Raw genomic sequence first — 20,660 nt, forward strand, 5'->3', positions numbered from 1 at the left:
CAAATGAGATTCCACGGCCCTCAGCCTTGAGCTGCCAGGTTCACCCTGACCCCTCAGTCTGTCCCACTCACGCAGCTCTCAATTTTTCTCCAGTCCCATGAACCCCTCTCCCCCCGTTGCCTGTTAGGCACCAATTATAACGCCCAGTGTCCACTGCTTGCTGCCTGGCTTCAAGCCTTACAGTGCAAAGAGCGACATCCCAATCCCAGGACCCTTTCAAGGAACCAACTCTGGATTCTCTGATTTTTATTACTTGCCAATGAATTTTTGTTGTTCTTCTTCTTTTTTTAATGGCTTTCTCCTTTTTGTGGATTTAGTTTTAGTTTTTCTATGTAAGGCAGAAGCTTAAATCATTGATTTTGGACCTTTCTTCTTTAGTAATATAAGCATTTTTAATACTATGAATTTCCCTCTAAGCACTGCTTTACCTGCATCCCACAAATTTCAATACGTTGTTTTCATTTCCATCTAATGAATATATTTTCTGTCTCTTGTGATTCCTCTCTTACTTTAGGCATGTGTTAATTTCCAAATATTTGAGAACTTTCAAGATACATTTTGTTATTTTTAGTTTAGTCCATTTTTGTCAGAGAACATAGTTAATATAATTTTAATCTTTTTAAAAACATATTGAGTATTATTTAATAGCCCAGTATCAGGAGCATTTCAATGCACTTGAAAATAATGTTTTCTGTAGTCGTTGGGTATAAGGTTCTGTAAACATGCCTTCAGTACAGCTGGCTGTCTGGGTTGTTTCAAGTGTTCTATACATACACTAATATTCTTGCCTGCTAGTTCTACCATTAACAGAGAGAGAAGTGTTGAAATTTCCAAATCTAATTATAGGTTTGTCTATTTCTCCTTTTGGTTTTATCAATTTTTCCTTCACATATTTTGAAGGTTTGTCATCAAATGTATTTGCATTTAGGATTATGATATATTTTTGATGAATTGACTCCCTTACCATCATGAACTGTTCTTTGTTATGCCTGGCAGTATTCTTTGTTCCAAAGTCTACCCATCTGATACTAACGAAACCATTCCAGTTTTCTTTTGACAAGTGCTTGAATGGAATGCTTTTTTCCATCCTTTTATTTTTAACCTATTTATATTTTGTTAAAATATCTTATATATTTAAAATGGACTTCTTAATTATAGTTGGTTCTTGCCTTGGTATCCATCTGACAATATTTGCATATTAAATGGTTTACTGATGACACATTCAGTATGATTTTTAATATGTAATCCCAGCAACTCAGGAGGCTGAGGCAAGAGTATCTCTACTTTGAAGTCAGTCTTAGCAATTTAGTGAGACCCTCAGAAATTTAGCAAGACCCTGTCTCAAAATAAATAATAAAAAAGGAGGGGCTGGGGTTGTGGCTCAATGGTAGAGTGCTTGCCTCGAATGTGTGAGGCACTGGGTTTGATTCTCAGCACCACATATAAATAAAAAATAAAGGTTCATTAACAACTAAATTGAACAAATTAATAAAATTTAAAAAATAAAAAAGGAGTGGGGATGTAGCTCAGTGCTCAAGTACCCCTGGATTTAATCCCGGTACCAGGGTGACAGAGGGAAGATGAATGTGTGTGTGTGTGTGTGTGTGTGCACGCGCGCTGTGTGTGGGTGACATCTTGCTTTTTGTCTTCTGTTTGTCTCACTTATTCTTTGTTCCTTTCCCCTTATCATCTTTTGAATTAGTTTGTTGTCCTATTTTATCTCCATTTTTGGCTAACAAGTCACACCTCTTTTTTAATGCTTTTTTAGAGGTTGCTCTATGACATGCAACATATATCTTTATCTTAGTACAGTCTACTTCAAATATGATATTACTTTACATATAGTATTAAGAAATTATCACAGTAACCTTCCATTTCTCCACTCCTGTCCTTTATATTATTGTTGACATATATTTTGCTTCTATATATGTTATAAAATCCACAGTATCTTGTTTATATTTCGGCTTTAGGTAGTTTTGCAAAGATATTTTTTTTAAAAAAAGGGGGAAAAGCTTCATATATTCCTGCATATTTACCATTTTGGGACTCTTTTATTCCTTTGTATAGCACAAATATCTATCTAGTATCATTTTCCTTCTGCCTGAAAAAAGAAAAACAAAACAAACAAACAAACAAACAAAAAAAACTCTACCTTAACACTCTGGCTGCTGGTGATGAATTCTCCCAACTTGACTTTGTCTACAAAATATCTTTACTTCACTTTCATATCTGAGGACTATTTTTGTTGGGTACAAAATTCTACATTAACAATTTTTGTTTTTTAGTTCTATTGTTTTATGCCTTGAATAATTTCTGACCAGACATATGCTGTCATTCTCATCTTCCTTCCTCTCTATGTGACATCTCCCCCACCCCTGATCTTCTTTCTGGTGCTTTTATGAACGTCTTCTTATTAAGTGAATGATTATTATGTGCCTTGACTTGACTTGCTTTATTTTTATTTGCTATATTTACTTGGGTTTTGTTGAGCTTCTTGAATTATGGGCTAACAATTTTCAGCAAATTTAGAAAAATTTTCTACTACTATCCCTTCAAATTTTTTTCTTTTTTTGGTCCTCCTCCTCCTGTTTTTCTGAGACTCTGATCACACATATAATAAACTGCCACCTGCCATCCTGTGGTTTACTTTTTATCAATGTTTTTTCTTTATGTGCTTGATTTTAGATAGTTTCATGGTTCTAGTTTCAATTCATCAATCATATTTTCTGCATTGTCTAATCTATTATTTTTTCATTTTGATTCTGTGATTGATAGTCTATTTTTCACTTCCAGAAATGCTATACTTTAACAGTTTTCCATTTTTCTCATCATCTTGCTGATATTTTCCTTTATAAGTTTGAGAAAATGAAACATATTTAAAACATCTGTTTCCTTTTTCTGCTAATTCCAACATCTATTATTACTAGGTCTACTACTATTGATAATTTTTCTTTTGTCACATTGGGTCATGTATCAAGACACTTGACACTGTCAACTTTACTTTTTCTTTTTTTAACTTTGCATTTTTCAATGCAGAATTTGTTGTATTGCTTTAAAGAGTTTTGGATATTTTCCTGTTAGACAGTTAAGTTAGTTGTTGATTAATTTGATTATTTCATATTTACTTTTAAACTATTTTAGGGTGAGCCTTGTATGTCCCAGTGCTGATGCATGGCCCTTCTACGTTTCTATGGAGTGCTCCATTTATTCAGTGAAGTCTCCTCTTCAGCTAGAGGGTGAGCAGAAGCCTGGCCCTGCGTTGGTGCATGCTATTGGTCTTGCAGCTACCCTCAGTAGTTCTTGTCTGGTCCCACAGGGTTTTAACCTGTGCATAGTAGACTGATATTAATCCAAAGATTTAAGAGGGCCTCTATACAGATTTCTGGAGTTTTCTTCTCATTGTCGCTTCTTCCTTTAAGGTATTCTGCTCTGTAAATTCTAGAAATTTTGGCTTCCCCAAACTCTGCTCTGCCTCAGCTCAGTGAGTGCCAGGCCCTAGGCTCTCCTTCCCTGGGGCAGAATTATCTCCAGGAAGAAAGCCTAGGTGATGATAGGGCTCCGACGGTTAGTTTTCTTTTCCAAGGACTCACTGTTCATCATGGCCTATTATCCCCAAACGGGTCAGACTTCCCAATACTTTCTCCAGTTCTAGCTGTTTTTCCAGGGGGAGGTAACCCCAGACTGTCTTGCTCGCTCTTGACTGGAGGCAGCCGTCTCTTGCTATATTTCTGGTGTACACCATCACTGATAGCTCATAGAAAGGGGCAGCAACTGCCCTCTTTCAACTATATGCCTCTTGCCTACCATACCTACACCCCACTGTTCCCTAACTGCCAGCCCTTGTCCCTAATCCAGCCACAGGTATCCTCTCCCTTTTCCTCAGACTTCTCACAGAATGTGCTGCCACCTCACTACCTACAACTTTGACACCTGATTCAAAGACCCCTGTCCGTGGCATAAAGAGCCCAAACTGGACCTGGATGGAGCAGAAGCTGAATACCAGCCCCACCTTCCAATGGCCTGTGTGTCCCCAGGGAACACCTTGGTTTTTCTCTCTCTCTGTAATCTCCACAGAGTTGGGGTAAGGATCAGGGTTCCAGGCGTGAAATAGGTGGGTGCTTGATGAGTGTCACTCCCCATCTCTGAGCCACCACTTCACTGTTGTTCTCTTTCACCTTCTCAGAGGTGGTTTTGAAACAGTCTCTCACCATTTATGGGAGTGTGTGGAAATCTTCACAATCACCAGGGCAACAACCAACACATGTCAACGTCTAGTACACGAGGCACAAGAGCAGGCCCTCAGCATATTCTGGCCAAGTAAATCACTGTGTCCTGCACTTCCCTTGATTGCTACTGTATTCCACCCCATTCAGTCACAGCCCTCAGTTTGTCACCAGGATGATCTTCCTCAAGGACAGCTCAGCTCGGTTCTTTTGCCTGCTCCAAAACCTTCCATGACTCCCTGTTGTCATAACTACCCCAGATAACATTCTCTGGTCTTACATTTTGAAATCCCAAATTGCCTTCTGGATTTCTCTCTCACCATCACACACCCAATTCTGCAGTAAAAGCTTCTCTGTGACCATGTATGTGTTTGTCCTCCAGACGTTTGTTAACAAGTGGACACCTGTGTCCCTCTCCTATAACGGAGGGTTTGATACCCACTGTGACCTTCAGTGCTGCCTCCTCCTTGGGGCTTCCTCTGAACTCTTTTTTTTAATTATTATTGTTATTATTTTTGGTAGTTGTAGATGGACAGAATGTGTTTAATCGTTTATTTTTATATGGTGCCAAGGATCAAACCCAGTGCCTTACACGTGCTAGGCAAGCGCTCTGCCACTGAGCTATAGCCTCAGCTCTGAACTCTTATAATCTGTTACAGATGCCCTGGAGGGCTTGGGACCTCCTTTCATAGTCACCTTGAGGTAAGCCGCACTCTGAGATCCAAAGGACAGGAAATGGGCCTGTTGTGTCTGGGATGGGAGAAGTAATAGCTCTATCAGGAAGCCCCCTGCAGGACTGCCTCAGAGGGAGGTTGGGCACACAGCTGCATGATGAAGGAGTGACCAGGCACCCCCTCCTCTCTCCAAAGCGAATCACTGAGCCACAGGGCAGATTAAGTCCATCACAAAGGCCAGACTAAGGATCTTCACTCTCAGGTCAGTGTTTTGGACATTTCAGCCTCTGAACTCACTTTTATAAAGCCAGAGGGACAGGAGCAGGAGAACATGTCCCAGGAAGACACGCAGCTCCTGGCTCCAGATCTCTGGGGAGAGGCCTGGTGAGGCCAGAGAGACCTCAGGAAAACAAAAGCAGAATTTATCCTGCAACCAAGACCTGCTCCTGCGGCCGGAAGACATCCCTGTTCTGCGCTGGAAACCTGCAGTGGCTGAGCACCACAGTGCCGTCCCCTGCAAGCACAAATGGCAGGCTACCTGCTGCACTCTTCCCACGCAACCACACGCTCTCAGCCTCCTGCATGGGCAAATTCTGAACACTCCACTGCCCCTCACTCCCCATCACCCATGTCCCAATGTCACTTGCCTCCAAGGCCTACCTCCCCCTCCCATTCACATGCTGGGTGGCCTTCCACCCCTTCTCTACCCCAGTAACCTCAGCAGAGCCACAGGACACTCACGAATGGAGACTGGCAGCACCAGTGGGAAAATCTGTGGGTTTCCCATCTCCCTTCTGTCTTGGGCCTGTGGCAGGTCTCGGCCCCTCCACACACGCCGGTGTGCCAGGGGGCAGCAGCTCCCCGACGATGCAGGAGACTGGACGCAGCCAGGAGCTGAAGACCACAGAACCGCCCTGACACTGCCTCTCTGTGCGACCTCAGGCAAGTCACTTCTCTGTGGGGCCTCTTCTCCAGAAAGCTCTGGGATGTCCCTGGAAGCCAGGTTCTCATGCAGTCCCGGCTCCCCGTCTAGGAGGAAGCAGCCGGCAGGAAAGAGTGAGCCTGAACAACCTGGTCCCTGGGGTGCAAACCCCAACTCTTCCCTGTTTGTAAATTCTGCCCACGCAAAATGCACTCCGGCACTTCCTCAAAGGGATATGCTCTGGGGCTTTACACAGTTACAGATAAATGTGATCTGAGTAACACTTGCAGCTGAACAAGGCTCGGCGGATTACAAAGTGCCTTCACTCCTCGGTTCACATATTCTTTACACAACTCCCTGAGAGCTGGCATCTTCATTACAGTCACAGCAAACTTAGAAGGCTGCTGGTTCTAAGAGCTCAGTGACTTAGTAAATCTAAGGACACAGGGAAGGTTAAGCTGGTTGACCAAGATCACAGAGCAGACAAACAGAAGCCCAGTGATCTGGCCCTGTGTTACTCACAGTGTCCCTGTCCCTCTACCCTCCTCATGCATGGGGAGTGCGGGGTACACAGGAACCAAGTCGCAGCAATATCAAATGGTCTCCCCAAGACCCCAGCACCCACAGAGGGGCAGCCTCAACTCAACTCCTGATAAAACACTATGAAACAGGCAAAGTGAGAAACGCAGAGAATGTCAGCCCTTGGCAGGACACAGAGACTCTGGGGCCTCACACCTTCCACAGGTTCTCTCCTTGCCCTGGCACAGTGCCACCTCCTCCACAACCACCCACACCCACTGCCCACAGCTTGATGGCTGTATTGATCTGGATGATTTTCTGAGTCCCAGTGAATAAACTACTCTCTTAGGACCAGAGTCCAAAGCAGGCGCCATGTCCAACAGCAGGACCTGGCTCTCAGCTGGGATTCTACTGGCCCACCTCTAGCCCTGGTCACCTCTGCCACTGGCCTGCCAGCCCACAGAGGCCCTGGGTTTCCTGCTCCGTAGGACAGTGAAAGACTCCTTGCTGCTACAAATGGAAGGAGGCCAGGGCAGCTTGCCAGGCTGAGGCTGCAGCTCCTGAAGGAAGGAGGCCACCTGTCTGCACCTCCAATGGGACCACCTGGCTGAAGAGGGAAAGGGCCTCAGACCACGGGTGCCCCCATCCCCTAGAGAGGAAGACGACAGTCACACAGAGGGGGACATCGATGTTAGTGCTAAGGATTCTGCCTCACTGATTTGTATAAATTTAAATCAGTCACCTACCAGTCCTAAATGTGCATAGTCACATAAACACGCAAATTCATAGGAAGATCTCTGGAAGAATCAACAGCAAACACTTGGCAATGGTAACCTAAGGGAAGGAGACAGGGAAGGGACGGAGGACTTTCACTTTTATTCTTTATATTCCTGACTCGGCTGAATTAGTTTCTTATAACTAGTATTTATAATAACTATAGAAGAAAATCAATGTTCAAATCTATCTTCAAAAGGGGGGCCAATGCTACAGAAGCTATCCTTGAGGAATAATATTATGGGTAGTACTTTTCCATCCTTTATAGTATTTTTCAGGCTTTCCAAGTGAACATGTTTGTTTCTTTTATATTAGATTAAACCATACACTGAGATTGCCATTTTTGATGGGTTGAAAGTGATTTGATAATTTCATGTAGTTCCACCAAATAACTCAGGATAAATGCCCAACCAATACTTAACAGAATAACTTCTCAGAACCAGGACCACAACCAGACAGTAATCAATTTGTGTTTTTGTTTTTAAAGGAAGCAAATAAACAGAGCAGGGCTTTCCTTTCAGGCTGGGACCCAGGGCTACTCATCTCCATATTCCCAGCAGCTTGAGCAAAACCGTATCTAGGCTCACATGAGTTTGGCGAAGGAAAGATACATAAGCAGACAGAAAAGAAGCATCCATCACTAGGCAAACAAATGAAATTACACATGCTGAATTCAACAACAAATAAGGCATCTCAGCAAGAAAAGAAGAGGGTGGACAAAGAGGGAGGTGTCCGGCTCTGGTTAACTGGATAATTGGGCTGACCTTTGCTGATCTGGTAGGAGTCAGGGACAGAGGAGCAAGGAGGAAGGCAGGCAGACTGAGGGGCATGCAGGCTGCAGAGGGCACAGCCTGGATCAGCAGAGCCCAGGGAGACAAACACACTCTCCAACTCCAAGCAGCAGCTCAAGCTGAGTGTCCCTGAGAGGCTTCTCCCTGCCGAAGTAGAATATCCTCCTGGAAGAGGAACAGCTCAGCAGTCTCAACAGAGCTGCCCTGGCTCTCTAAATTAACTTCTGTTTTTATGTAGATGATCAATCTTAAGGCCTGATGTCTAAATCTCCAGCAGTGGGCATCCCCCACGTGAAGTTTGTCACTATAGAAATGACACTTGTAGCATTTGTGTCCTGTAACAGGCAGGGTGGGTAGGGTTCTTCGAGCAGGCTTGGGAAATGTTTGTAACGCAGTAGAAGGTACTCCTGGGCACCACGATGTAGTTTGCTGCTAGAAAAGATGCCCAGGACAACGTACGGTCCAGAAACCATCTCACTGGAGGACTTCTGAAAAGTGAGATGGCTGGGCTCGCAAAGAGACCAAGGGAGAGCACGACAGCCGAATCCCAGGACTGGGAGGACCGCTGGGTAGAAAACAAGAGGTGGATGCACATTACTTCCTGTGGACACTCTAGAACCAGGGAAGACAGCGGGGCTCAACAGGAAGGGGCAAGAACACTGACGGCACTGAAGTTCAAGGGCTCAACGGGCCAGACTGGTCAGGAAGGTCCACCCCTCTGTACACCTCCTCATCTCACATGCACAGCCCGCGGGAGCCTCTCTGGAAGGCACATGCATTGACTTCTGCTCCAACTTTTGGAGTGTTTCCTAAAAACTAGTTGTATTTAGTCCCAAACCTGTTTATGCCAGTTGTTTTTTGGCATTATATTTACATAATGGAATTGAACAGATAAAATATGAATGTGAAAGAAAGATGTGTCTAAAAAATGAATATTTCAGAAATGTTTGGTCAATGCAAGTAGCTAAAAAAATGCCATGGAATTAGAGGCGAGCAAAACAATAAAAATTTGTCTAAAATTAATAAAGAAAGAAGTCATAAAAATCTAGACAGACCAGGCACGGTGGCATACACCTGAGATCCCAGAGGTTCAGGAGGCTGAAGCAGGAGGGTTGCGAGTTCAAAGCCAGCCTCAGCAAAAGTGAGGTCTAAGCAACTCAGTGAGACCCTGTCTCTAAATGAAACACAAAATAGGGCTGAGGATGTAGCTCAGTGGCCCAGTGCCCCTGAGCTTAATCCCCAGTACCCCAAAATAAATAAATAAATCTAGAAGCATTCTGTATCCTGATTATTTCCAAGGGACTTTTAATTCTCATTCACTTCAAGGAAACTGAAAATTATCTACACATCCTAACTGCAAAAGAAGGTCACTAGGGATACTAACTGGAGTACACACTGAGCAGCTCTAATCTGGAAATCCAAAAGCCAAGCGCTTTAAAATCTGAAGCTTTTGAGCACTGGCAATGATGCCGCAAGAGAAAGATTCCAGACTGTGAAACTCTGTTTCATGTACAAAATTATTAAAAATATTGCATAGAAATTACCTTCAGGCCATATATACAAGAAATATGCAAATCATAAATGAATTTTATACTTAGACTTGGGTCTTATCCCCAGGATACCTCATTATGTATAGTAAATATCCCCAAATCTGAAATAATTCTGGTCCCAAACGTTTCAGATAAGGGATACTCAACCTATTCCAATAGGCAAAGAAAATAACTTTCCCTGCAGCACAGTATTAGCCAAGGAACCATACAGCTAAATGTTTTAAATTAAAATAAGCTATTTAAAATATGCATAAATGTAAATGTGGGTGTATACATAGGTATACATGTGTATGTGTGTATACACACATAAGTGTGTTGTGTATATATAACTTTGGGGGGTTCCTGGATTTTACTAACATTTTATAAAACCTAATGAGCTTTATGTAGTAGACTGCACCCATCTTAAATGTATAATTTCATGGGTGTTGACAAATGTACTGCTATGTGACTACATCCCCACTCAAGATGCTGAATTCTATATTCCCAGTGACTTGGGAGGCTGAGGCAGGAGGATCACAAGTTCAAGGCCAGTCTCAGCAACTTAGTGAGACCCTTGGCAATTTAGTGAGACCCTGTCGCAACATAAAAAATAAAATAAAAAGGACTGGAAGTGTAACTCAGTGGTAAAGCACTGCTGGGTTCAATCCCCAGTAACAACAAGAAAAAGATACAGAACTCTGCCATCAGCCCCAGAGTTCCCTTGTGCCCATCCAAACCAATACCCTGAATCCCTCCGAGTTCTGCGAAGGTGCCACAGGACTTCCAACACCACACTGGGGTCATCTGTGGACCTGTGCTTACCACCACCCATCTTTTACTGTTATTCCCTTCTTCCAGAGTAAAAGCCATGTTTTTGGTGGGTGGCTCTGTGTGACCAATACCACAATTATTTGACGTTTTACATTAACCCATTAAGTCCTATCATCCTATATGTAGGACACTGATAAAAAAAACCCTCAAATTGTACAATAAATGCACCACTTATGTTTTTAGAATTTTTATGTCTTTTGAGAAAATAGATAAATAACTAGAGTTTTGAAAATATATTTATGTAATAGGATATTCATATTTTATATAAAATGTATAAAAATAAATAAGCTCTAGATTATGACTTCCAACCTATTTTAATGCACCTTTGCCAGTTTTGTTGAGATACAGAATTGAAAACTTCAGACTTAATGGGTTTAACCAACTACATGTCTCTGTCCCCTCAGAGAAGCCCGCTTTGGGCTGAGTTTGGCCTTGAGACCAGACAGCCCTGCATCCCTGTGAGCTGAACTTGCCCTCACTGTCCTCCACTGTCTCAGCTACAAAATGCCAGTGGCAACGTCACACAGTGGGTGTAAGGACAAACTGACATAAGTAAAACATACTTTAAAGACCTGCGTAAACGTCATTTATGACCCTTGAGCTTATCTGTCAGCCTTTTGAACAGAGTCTCCAGACCCGCTTTGGAAGCAAAGGCTGGGTCTGCATGGGACACCCCTGCCCAGCAAGCTCCACAGGGAGCCCAAGAGCCTCTCCTCCCCTGCATCCAATGAGCAGGAAGAACTCTCAGGCACAGGGGAACAAAGTGAGGCCACCGAGATCCATGGGAATGTCCCACAACCCATGATCCAAAGATGATGCCATCAGCTTGTGACCAGGCCAACCCAGCTCCTGCAGTGCCAGTGACCTGGCCTAAGGCAGGCGGAGTCTGGCCTTCCTCCAGTGCAGATCCCTCCAGACGGGCTGCAGCCCATCTCCCACCACTGCTCACTCTCAGGCCATTCCTTGAAAAACAGGTGAAAAGAAAATTGATTGCAAGTGAGAGGCCATTGCCATAATGAAACAAAAGGAAACTGTCGCAGAAGTACAGCACCCTCTGTCCTCACGAGCCTCTCAGGGACATGCTACCATTCACAAGCAACCAAACAAAGGGAGCCTGGCTCCAAACCTCTCTCTTGCTTCCTGTGTCCCCCATTGTGCTGTCTGTTCTGCATTTCCTCCCCCCTGATTATTAGTTATCAGAAACTGTCCAGCAAGCAAACAAGCAAAGCCATGATCACTTAGTGAGATTTGAAAGTTGTTTTTTTTTTTTTTAACTACTGTGGGGAAATGGTCAATAATTCTGAAGACATGTGTTTTGGGTTTTTTTGTTTGTTATAAGATATTCATTTAGGAAATATGAGTATTTATTAAGCAGACATTGAAGGTCGACACCTAGTCAGGGGCTAGGAAAAGACAGGGCAGAAGGAGCCACCACCCAGGGAGGGATTACTACCCACCGTCCCCACTGTCCTCTCTAGGGCACCTACCACGACCAGCTTGGTGACTGCTATGGTTTGAATGCGATTTGTTCCTCCAAAGCTCATATGAAATGTGATTCCCTGTATAACAGTGTTAAGAGTTGCTGGGGCCTTTAAGAGAGATCAGTGCCTTCCTCATAGGAGTGGTGGTGTTATGAACTCATGTGTTGTCTGCCCTCCATGTGCCTCCTTGTCCTTCTACTTTCTGGGATGGGTTGAAGCAGCACAGGGGCCTCGCTAAAAAGTGATCCCATGTCAACACCACACTCTGGATTTCCCAACCTCCAGAACGATGAGCAAGCTATAAAAACCTCTATTCTTTACAAAGTACTAGGTCTCAGGTATTTTGTTATGGCAACAGAAAACAAACTAAGATGGTTGACAAGCCTTAAGCTCATCTGTCAGCCTTTTAGGAATTTGGCCCATGGGGATTTATCCCTTGGTATGGTCCCCTTGGGTGGAAAACTCAGCCTTTGATGGCAGCCCAGAAGCCCACCTACAGCCAGCCATGAAGCTGGAACAGGCAGCAAACGCAGCCGTCACTGCCAAGTCTAACTCAGCTGCCACCAAACTACACTTCTTGGGGACTAATCTTGGTGATATGTGAACCAACACAACCCTGGAGATCTTACAGAAGTTCAAATCCAGTAGGCTTATGTTGGGGTTTGGAAAGAGGTAAAGGGAGGGGCAGGAGCTCTTCTGAAACACGCTATTTATTTCTCTGTTTACAAAAAACTTAGTTCTTGAGGAGAGGAAGGGAAAAGAAAAGAAACGGCTTCATTTCTAACCAAGTGAATTCCTTAGGAACCACAAAGAGGAATTTTGCTGGAAGAGACAGTTAAAAACATAGTCAGAGGAAAGCAGAGTATTGGATATAGAATATCCAGGAGGGGAAAGAGGAGAGGAAACAGGTCGGCCGATGTGACATGTGAATGGCAATAATCAGGAAAAGACACAAACGATAAAATTAATAGATCAAGAGTAACCAAATGTCCTACAGAAAAATAATATCATGTTCTGCCATATTACACAGAATTTTATCGTTTGAAGCATTCTTAATAATCCTTCCACAAAAAGAAAACAGAGGGGGGGAAGGCCAGGCGTGGCGGCCTTGCCTGGAATCCCAGCTCTCGGGGAGGCGCATGGCGAGCTCCAGGCCACCTGGGAAACACAGAGACAGACCCTCCTCCAGAGAAAGGAAGTTCAAAGGCGAGAGATGATCTGCCAAGAATAAGTGCAATAAATAACCAGCACTTGCGTGGTGCTTTGTACTTTGTAAGGTGACTCTCTATACATCATCCCCTTCCACTACTAGGTGACAAAATAACGCCCCCATGTCCTTGTTTGCCAGGGAGAACAGTGAGAAGCTGCCCTCACCCCGCACCTTGCGGGGCCCCACCTTGCCTTGGCCTATCTTAACTTTCCCCAACTCAAGGGAGTCAGGGGTGCAAAATGCCATCCGACACGAGCTGCTTCTGCTCCCAATGGTCCTTCTACCCATCAGAGGCCACCTGGGACTTGCAGGAGCCCAGAGAGGAAGCAGGGGCAGGTTGTGGATGCTTCATGTTGAGGACCCAACACACCAGTCTGCTTCCCAGAACTGGGGCCTCCGCCCTCTTCCCTCCCGACCCACACTCTCTCCCTGGGCAACCCCCCATGTCCCCTTCAGTCTTAGGGACCAGTAAATGCTGATGAATCTCAAATCCAGAATGCCTAGACCCCTCTTCTTAGCTCCAGATCTTGAGTACAGGGCCTGTTATACAGAAAGTGCTCAATAATTGTCCACAGAATAATTTGAGCGTTGCATTTGGATGTCCCACGGGTACCTCAAACTAAACTCCTTCTCCCTATCCCTGCTCCCATTTGGATGGATGACCCTGGTGGCTTCGTGCTGAGACAACTTTCACAGCCTCCTAAACTGTCTTGGTTTCACTCAAGTCCATCAGGAAGCTCTTTCCACATGCAAACTAGACCCTATCTGTCCCCTGCTTAGAATTCTTAAGGAGAATTCTGTCATCCTAAGAATAAAACCCTTTCACTATCTGGCTTCTCTACACCTGTCCCTCCAGCTCCTGCCACCCAAGAATACCCCCCAGTCCCAAGCAAGCGAGAACCTTCTGAATGACCAGAAGGCCTCTGCCCACTGCTCCACCTGGCACACTCCGACTCATCCTGCAAGGCCCGATTCCACAGTTCCCCTTTGGGAGCCTTCCTCGGTTTCCCGGGGCAGCCTCTCTCTCACTGATAGGATTCGTACGTACCACAGCCCGTGAGCGGTGAGGGCAGGAGCCGCCGCATTGCACAGCCTGCCTAGAACTGTGCTGCCTGATGAAACAAATCTTGGGTAAGCAGAAGGAGGAAGGGAGGAGCAACCAGGGGAGGTGGCGCGGAGGCAGCTCCAGCTCCACACAGCTACTCTACTGCAGGCTCTTGTGCAAATCATTTTTGCCTGAGGACTAGAACTAGGCAAAAAGGATGTCAATCACTCATTTTCTGGGCTCCTAAAATCCTCCTCCAATTCCTGCTTTTTACCTGGACCAGAAAGGAGAATGAGAGTGAGTGCTCTGGTCTCAGAGCACACTCTGGGGCAGGGATGGCGTCCCTGAGTGTGAGTGAGTGTGTCGGGGGGCAGGAGGGCTGGGATTTAACCACAGGCGCTCTACCACTGAGCTCCAGCCCCAGCCCCTTTTAATTATTTTATTTTGAGACAGGGTTTCACTAAATTGCTAAGGCTGATCTTGAACTTGCAATCCTCCTGCCTCAATCTTCCAAGTTGCTGGGATGACAGGCACCACCACCTGACAGCACCAGAAAGGATCTTTATTAGCAAGCGACGGAGTATTGATCAGCACCCTTGAAGAGCTAAATAAATCTGGCTTTAAGAAATCATCCTCAAATCACTTGGATTTATGCCAGAACATTTCTCCTGCCAAAAAAAAAAAATGTATTGAATTCTCAATGAGAGGCAATGGGGAAGGAAACAAAGGAAAAAGCAAAGCCAGGATGCGGTCACTCCACCGACATTCACAGAGCAACCGTGGCAACCACGGCACGGGAGGACCACAGCGTGGCTCCACCATGGTCTGAATCTTCCAGGAGGTAAATGACAACCTGTAAAGACAGACACACACCACAGTTCTGAAGGATATGCACAAGCAAATCCCCGCTTTGGGGGAAGTGGGAAGGCTGCCCACAGGTGCTACCTGGAGAGAAAGGGACAAGACTGGTGCTGGGGCCTGGTCTTAGAGCACACTCCTGGGGTAGGGATGGCTTCCCTGAAACCTGGCGTCCTGGACAGACTGTGTGTTTGACAAGGTAGAACAGACGCTTCCCACGCACGGCAGGCAAAGCAGAGCCCACACAGGAGGACCACGAAGCCTGTGCGAGGTGGTTTCCAAAAGGTTCTGAAAATCTGAGAAGTGACAGATTGGGTCAGATGGTGACTCAATACCCTAATGAGGTTAAATACAGCCTGCTCTGGACATGTCTAACTCGTGCTCCATGCAGACTCAGGCTTCAGTCCCTTCTCCCCAGCACCCCCGCGTGCCTCCTGGCCTGGTAGACAGCCTCAGAAGAGGTGCCACCAACGAACTCACTCCCGCTCCATGCACACGTCACTCTCACAGCCAGCGGTAGGATCAATTGCTTCTGGCACCTGAGTCAGCCCTGTGACTGCTTTATAGGCCCAGCCTCCAAAACTCCAATAGCTTCCACTTCCTCCTGAGACCATGGTGCTAGGAGGAAGCCCACGTGGGCCTGTGAAGAGGTCAGGCGGAGGAGCTCCGGGCGCCAGACCTGGGTGGAAGCCTTCTTAGCACCTGCCAGCACAGCCCTCAGCCAAACGCCGACTGCTGAGTGAACCGGCCAGCCGCCAAGTGCATGGCCCCTGCCAGGGCCACAGGAAGCAGAAAAACCACTCAGTGACCACAGCCAACCCACAGACTCCTGAGAAGTAATAAACGGTTCTTTTAAACCCCTAAGTTTAGGACTGCTGTATACCAATGGATAACTACAACACACAGCAAACAAATGGCTATATCTGCAGTGAGGCCATAGAGAAACAGGCCCTCCCACGTTATGTCTGACCTGTTATGTTGTTTGGATCTGGAATATTCCACAAAGGCTCATGTGTTGAAGGTCCCCAATGCAGCACTGCTCAAAGGTGAGGCTACTGGAAGTGACTGGATCCTGAGGACTCTGACCTCATCAATGGATTAATCCACTGAGGGATTCGTTGCTGAATGGACTTCTGGGAGGTGGTGGAAACTGTAGGTGGGACCTAGTTGAAGGGAGTGAGTTCTGGGGGGCTACCTTGTGCTGGACTCCTTCCTCTCTCTTGCCCTGCTTTCTGGCCACCATGAGGTGAGCAGCTCTGCTCTGTCATATTCTCCTAGAAAGCCAAGATATAATTCTTATTTTTCTAAACTTGCATTTATTTCTGAGGAAGAAAACATTTTATAATGCAATACTAGCCTCCACTTAGACTACAGAGAGTGGCACTTAATGCCGTCTGATGAGCTGGTCACCATGACAGACACCAGTGTGTGAGGGCTGCACACTCAGCACCCCAACAGCTGAGCTCCCTTGTGAGCACATGCTCCTCATCCCCAAGTTGCTCCTCCAAATGCTTGGGAGTCAAGAAACCAAGACCCCACCCTGCTGGGAGTGCTGCGGCACAGACAAGGGAAGGTCTGAGGGCCTCTTTCATGACGCAGAAGGGGTTCGGGGTCCCACTGGCCTGGGTTCAAATCCCACTTCCCCACTTACTAGATTTGTGGCCCTGAACAAGTCACATCAGTCATCATACGTTCAGTTTGTTCATCTGTAAAATGAAAGCATCTGCCTCTTGCTGAAGACATTGGATGGAGCAGAGCAGAGCTCAGTCACTGTGGTCACCTGGTTTGCCTCCACTCTCATGGGGCCTGGGACTACCTAGGGGAGCATCTCAGCCTGAGTGCTGGTGAAGGTTGGGGGTACTTACCCATGGAAGTAGTCATCAAGAATGTGTGACCTGGTGAGTGGACAGCTGGGGGGAAGGTGGATGTTTATTCAGGGTCGGACCATCCTACTGGGATCTGCTCTTTAAGAAGAAACTGCAGAATAAGAAACACCGGGGAGTCCAAGCCATTCGGTCGGATGGAGAATTTACCAGGATGGTTGGGCTGGCCAGTCCAAGCAGTGAGTGAATATGTGTGTGTGCAAACACGCTTGAGCATGTACCCATTCACGCACACACAAAGCCACACGGTAACCCAGTGCTCACCCAGCCCTGGGCGTCTGTCTCCTCTCCATAAAAACCCAGCTGAGCCGGGCACAGTAGTGCATGCCTGTAATCCCAATGGTTCAGGAGGCTGAGACAGGAGGATTGTGAGTTCAAAGCCAGCCTCAGCAACAGTGAGGCGCTAAACAACTCAGTGAGACCCTGTCTCTAAATAAAATACAAAAAATATAACTGCGGATGTGGCTCAGTGGTCAAGTGTCCCCGAGTTCAATCCCCAGTACCCCAACCCCCTCAAAAAAACCCAGCTGAACCATGAAGTGCTGATTTAAAATCAAAATGAAGACTCTGATGTTCAAAGAAAAGTGTTAGTGAAAAAATGTGGGTGAAAGGTGGGCCCTAAATGGCATATGAACCACGATGACACACTGGGAAAGCTCTGTTTACACAGATAAGGATCAGAAAAGGCCACAGAGAAATGCAACCCAGGGAAGGGAGGGAGGTGGTTCTCTACAAAACCATTTACTTGCTCAATAATCCACTGTTCTTCATCCCGTGCGGTGGGCCACCACAGCCCTGCGCTCCCGGCTCGGCATCTTCTCCACCCCTGACTTGTCAGATGGCTGACCCTGGGTTCAGTACTCCCGTTGCTCCACGCAGGTTCATCTGTGCACGCTTCACAAATGATGGCCACTTCGCTCCAGCCCCAGGACAGCAGCAGACCCCAAGGGCCAAGACTGGGGATGAGTCTGCCTCCCTCCTGTCTCCTGGCCCCTCCCTGCAAGCTCCTGGGCCTGCTGCCTTTCTGCCCTCACACCCAGCTCCTGCCCCTCGTCCCTCTGCACTTGTCACATGCTCCTGGCCAAGGTCCCATGAGGAACTCTGTCAGGGGCTTTTCCCTTCCTTGCATCCAAGTCCCAGGAGGAGAGGGGGTGCTTCCCATTATATTTGAGGGCCTCCCACCTCTTGGCTCTGTACTGCAGCATTGCTTAGCAAAGACATTTAAAGCAACCAAAGCAGGAAGGAGGCCCAGATGCCTGGGTTCCAGAGAAAGAGGGGCTTCAGGAAAGTCCCCCCATTCCACCTTCTCATTCACCAGTGACTCCTCCCCAGATATCTGGCCCTCTACCTCCTCTCAACCTAACTGAGCCTCAGTTTCCTTATCTGTGAAAAAGGCAGTCACATCCAGGATTTAACAATATTTAACTCCAGCCGCAGACAGGGATGTCTCTGGAAGCCATGTCCCCTCTTGCGTCCCCCCAACACCACACTCCCCCACACCAAGCCAGAGCCAAATGCCCCTTAACTTGGGTGAATGACTTGCTGTGTAATTTGTAAGTGGGAAAGAAATCACATGTTCATGGCTTTGTCCTGCCTGGCTTTGTGAATAAGGGCCTTAATAGGCCACTCATCCCATGAGAGAACTGCTCCCAAATAGACTTTCTGCTACAAAGTCAGTCTATAAACCATTTTTCAGAGGTCCCTTAGCTCCTAATTTGCCAGAGACTCTCTCCTTAATGATATTATCAGAAGCTAACAGGTGCATGTGCGCATGTGAGGGTCTCAAAGCAGCCGATGATCAAAGGTGTGCGCCCCACCACCTCGGCATGTTTTCTGCCCTTCATCCTGACCCATGGCTGCAGCTCCTGGCCCTGCTCCTGACACCTCTTGCTTCTTCACTTCATCCCAGGGCCAGTTTAGGGTGGTGAAGGGTAAACTGCTATAAGAGGTGCTGATGCAGGGACCAGGCCAGGGGAGGGACCTCGGGAAAGCCTGCCAGCTGCGGCTCCTCCTGACTCTTCAGCCCTCCTCACCACGCCTGACTTGTCAGACGGCTGACCCTGTCTGCAAACCCTGCAGGCTGCAAAGCCCGGACTCTGCTCAGTAGTACTCATCCTTAGCCAATGGGTGAAGCCCCAGCCCCACCCAACCTCACACCCCAGCCTCTACCTGCTCCTCTCTTTGGAACCCCGCCTGCTGGCTTCCTAAGAAGGGCTCAGGACGGGCAACAGGCCACCCTGAGCCTTGTGTGTACCTTCTGTCCTTCCCATGGAACCGAGTAGGTCTAGACTGGGGGCATGAGGGTCAAAAGGAAGACTTTTGACACTGGAAATGTTTTCTTGGTGCTGCTGGTGGGGGCAGCACCCAAACCACAAAACTCACAAAAGCCCAGAACCCAGGTGTTAACTGTGAAAATGAGTCCATCCAGCACAACTCAGGGGGGAGTCCCTGCCACAGCCAACAGACGAGGGGGGAGAGAACGAAAAGGGAAAACACACGGGTGGCAGAGAGAGGAAAGACGGGGCGGAACTGGGGTATGAGACAGTTCCTCTAAGTTGGGAGGCCTGGCCACCTAGCTCTAAGGCCCCTGCCCCTCTTGTCCTCCAAGGAGCCCTATGCCCAGAAGCAACCCAGGCTGGAGGAGCAGCGGAACAGAATCATGGTTCCCTCCACTCCCTGGATAAGGGTAGGTCCCGGGTGTCCCACCCCACAGCAACACTGCCCTTTGCTTGTCCACGGTACCCAGAAGGGAAGCCATGAGTTAAGGAAGACTTTGGTGGGTGAGCCTGGGAACCCAGGCACCTTTTAAAAAGTCATATTGGTCCCAAATGAGTGACTCAGAAACTTCTGGAACATGGCCCACTATGAGCCAGGCCTCCAGCCACCTATCTCAGGCTCCCAACCGGACCTTGGGAGCCCCTTTCCCTAACCCCCCCATCCCCAAAGCCAAGCTCCAGCACGGCTTCATGTCAAGGTCATGCTCCCCTGGGATGCTCATATCTTTATTCGTGTGTGTGTGTGTGTGTGTGTGTGTGTGTGTGTTGCGAGGGATTGAACTCAGGGCCTGTACGTGCCAAGCACACATAAAACAACCGAGCTACACCCCCAGCTCCTAATATTTTTATTCTTGATTTACTCATTTTTCTCTTTGTTTCTCAATTTGGGGGGTTTTGTGTCTTTTCAGTGCCCAAGGGAAAGACAAATCACGAGTTCCTACTTCTCCAGGCGGTGACCCAGCAGGGGCCAGTGGCCTGCCCTATGGTGTGCCTTGTCTGGATCAAGGCCCACAGCTATTCTTCCTGAAAGCTTCAGGGGGCTCCAAGTAAGTTCCCTGCTGACCTGAGGCCCAGAGTGACACTGGCTTAAAAGGCCATTCCAGCCCTCCTCAAAGCAAAAGGGTAAAAAGGACTTGGTGCCAGTTAAGGCCGTTAAGGCAGGGCCCAAACAGGTACTCTCTTCTGGCCAGTAGAGAGAGACCAGGGATGCCTATGAGCTGTGCCTTCTACTGAGATCTGGAGGGTGACAGCAAAGTAACAGTCTCTGTCCCCAGGAGGAGGAAGAAGGTGGCCCCACAGGAAAAAAAAAACCCCGTGGAGCACACACAAATGTTCTTCCAACCGTGCAGGAGCCTTGGGCTGGGAGTCAGCGCATCTGGGCTCTAATCTAGTTTCTGTCACCAATGATTGTCCATCTCTATTTCCTCCTCTGCAAAATGGGGGGTTTGGACTAGATGCTCTCCCAGGCCCCCTCCCGCACAAACATCCTTTGACCATTTCTAGAACAAATCAGAAGGCTGAAGCATGAAAGGGGAAATTGGCAAAGCTGTGAAATGCCATGTCTGTTCACCCTGAGACGGCTCACAGTAGCCACTGTCCACAGCCCACTCGCACATACCAGGGCCACCGAGGCTCAGGTCAGCA

The 20,660-nt window shown here is 47.1% G+C and overlaps 1 protein-coding gene across 4 annotated transcripts in view; it reads right to left on the minus strand.

Moving 5' to 3' along the window:
• Adcy3 (adenylate cyclase 3) overlaps window positions 1-20,660 on the minus strand; it is an 84,924-nt gene that overhangs the window by 60,761 nt on the left and 3,503 nt on the right. For 2 of the 4 annotated variants that reach the window (XM_071601394.1, XM_071601393.1), the window contains exon 3: window positions 5,639-5,926. The exons of the other annotated variants lie outside the window; for them this stretch is intronic. In XM_071601394.1, the coding sequence (XP_071457495.1) occupies window positions 5,639-5,926 (288 nt within the window). The remainder of the gene's footprint in view (window positions 1-5,638; window positions 5,927-20,660) is intronic. 4 annotated transcript variants of the gene reach the window in all.

Source organism: Marmota flaviventris, chromosome 14 (genome assembly GCF_047511675.1).
Source record: "Marmota flaviventris isolate mMarFla1 chromosome 14, mMarFla1.hap1, whole genome shotgun sequence".
Lineage (NCBI taxonomy): Eukaryota > Metazoa > Chordata > Mammalia > Rodentia > Sciuridae > Marmota > Marmota flaviventris.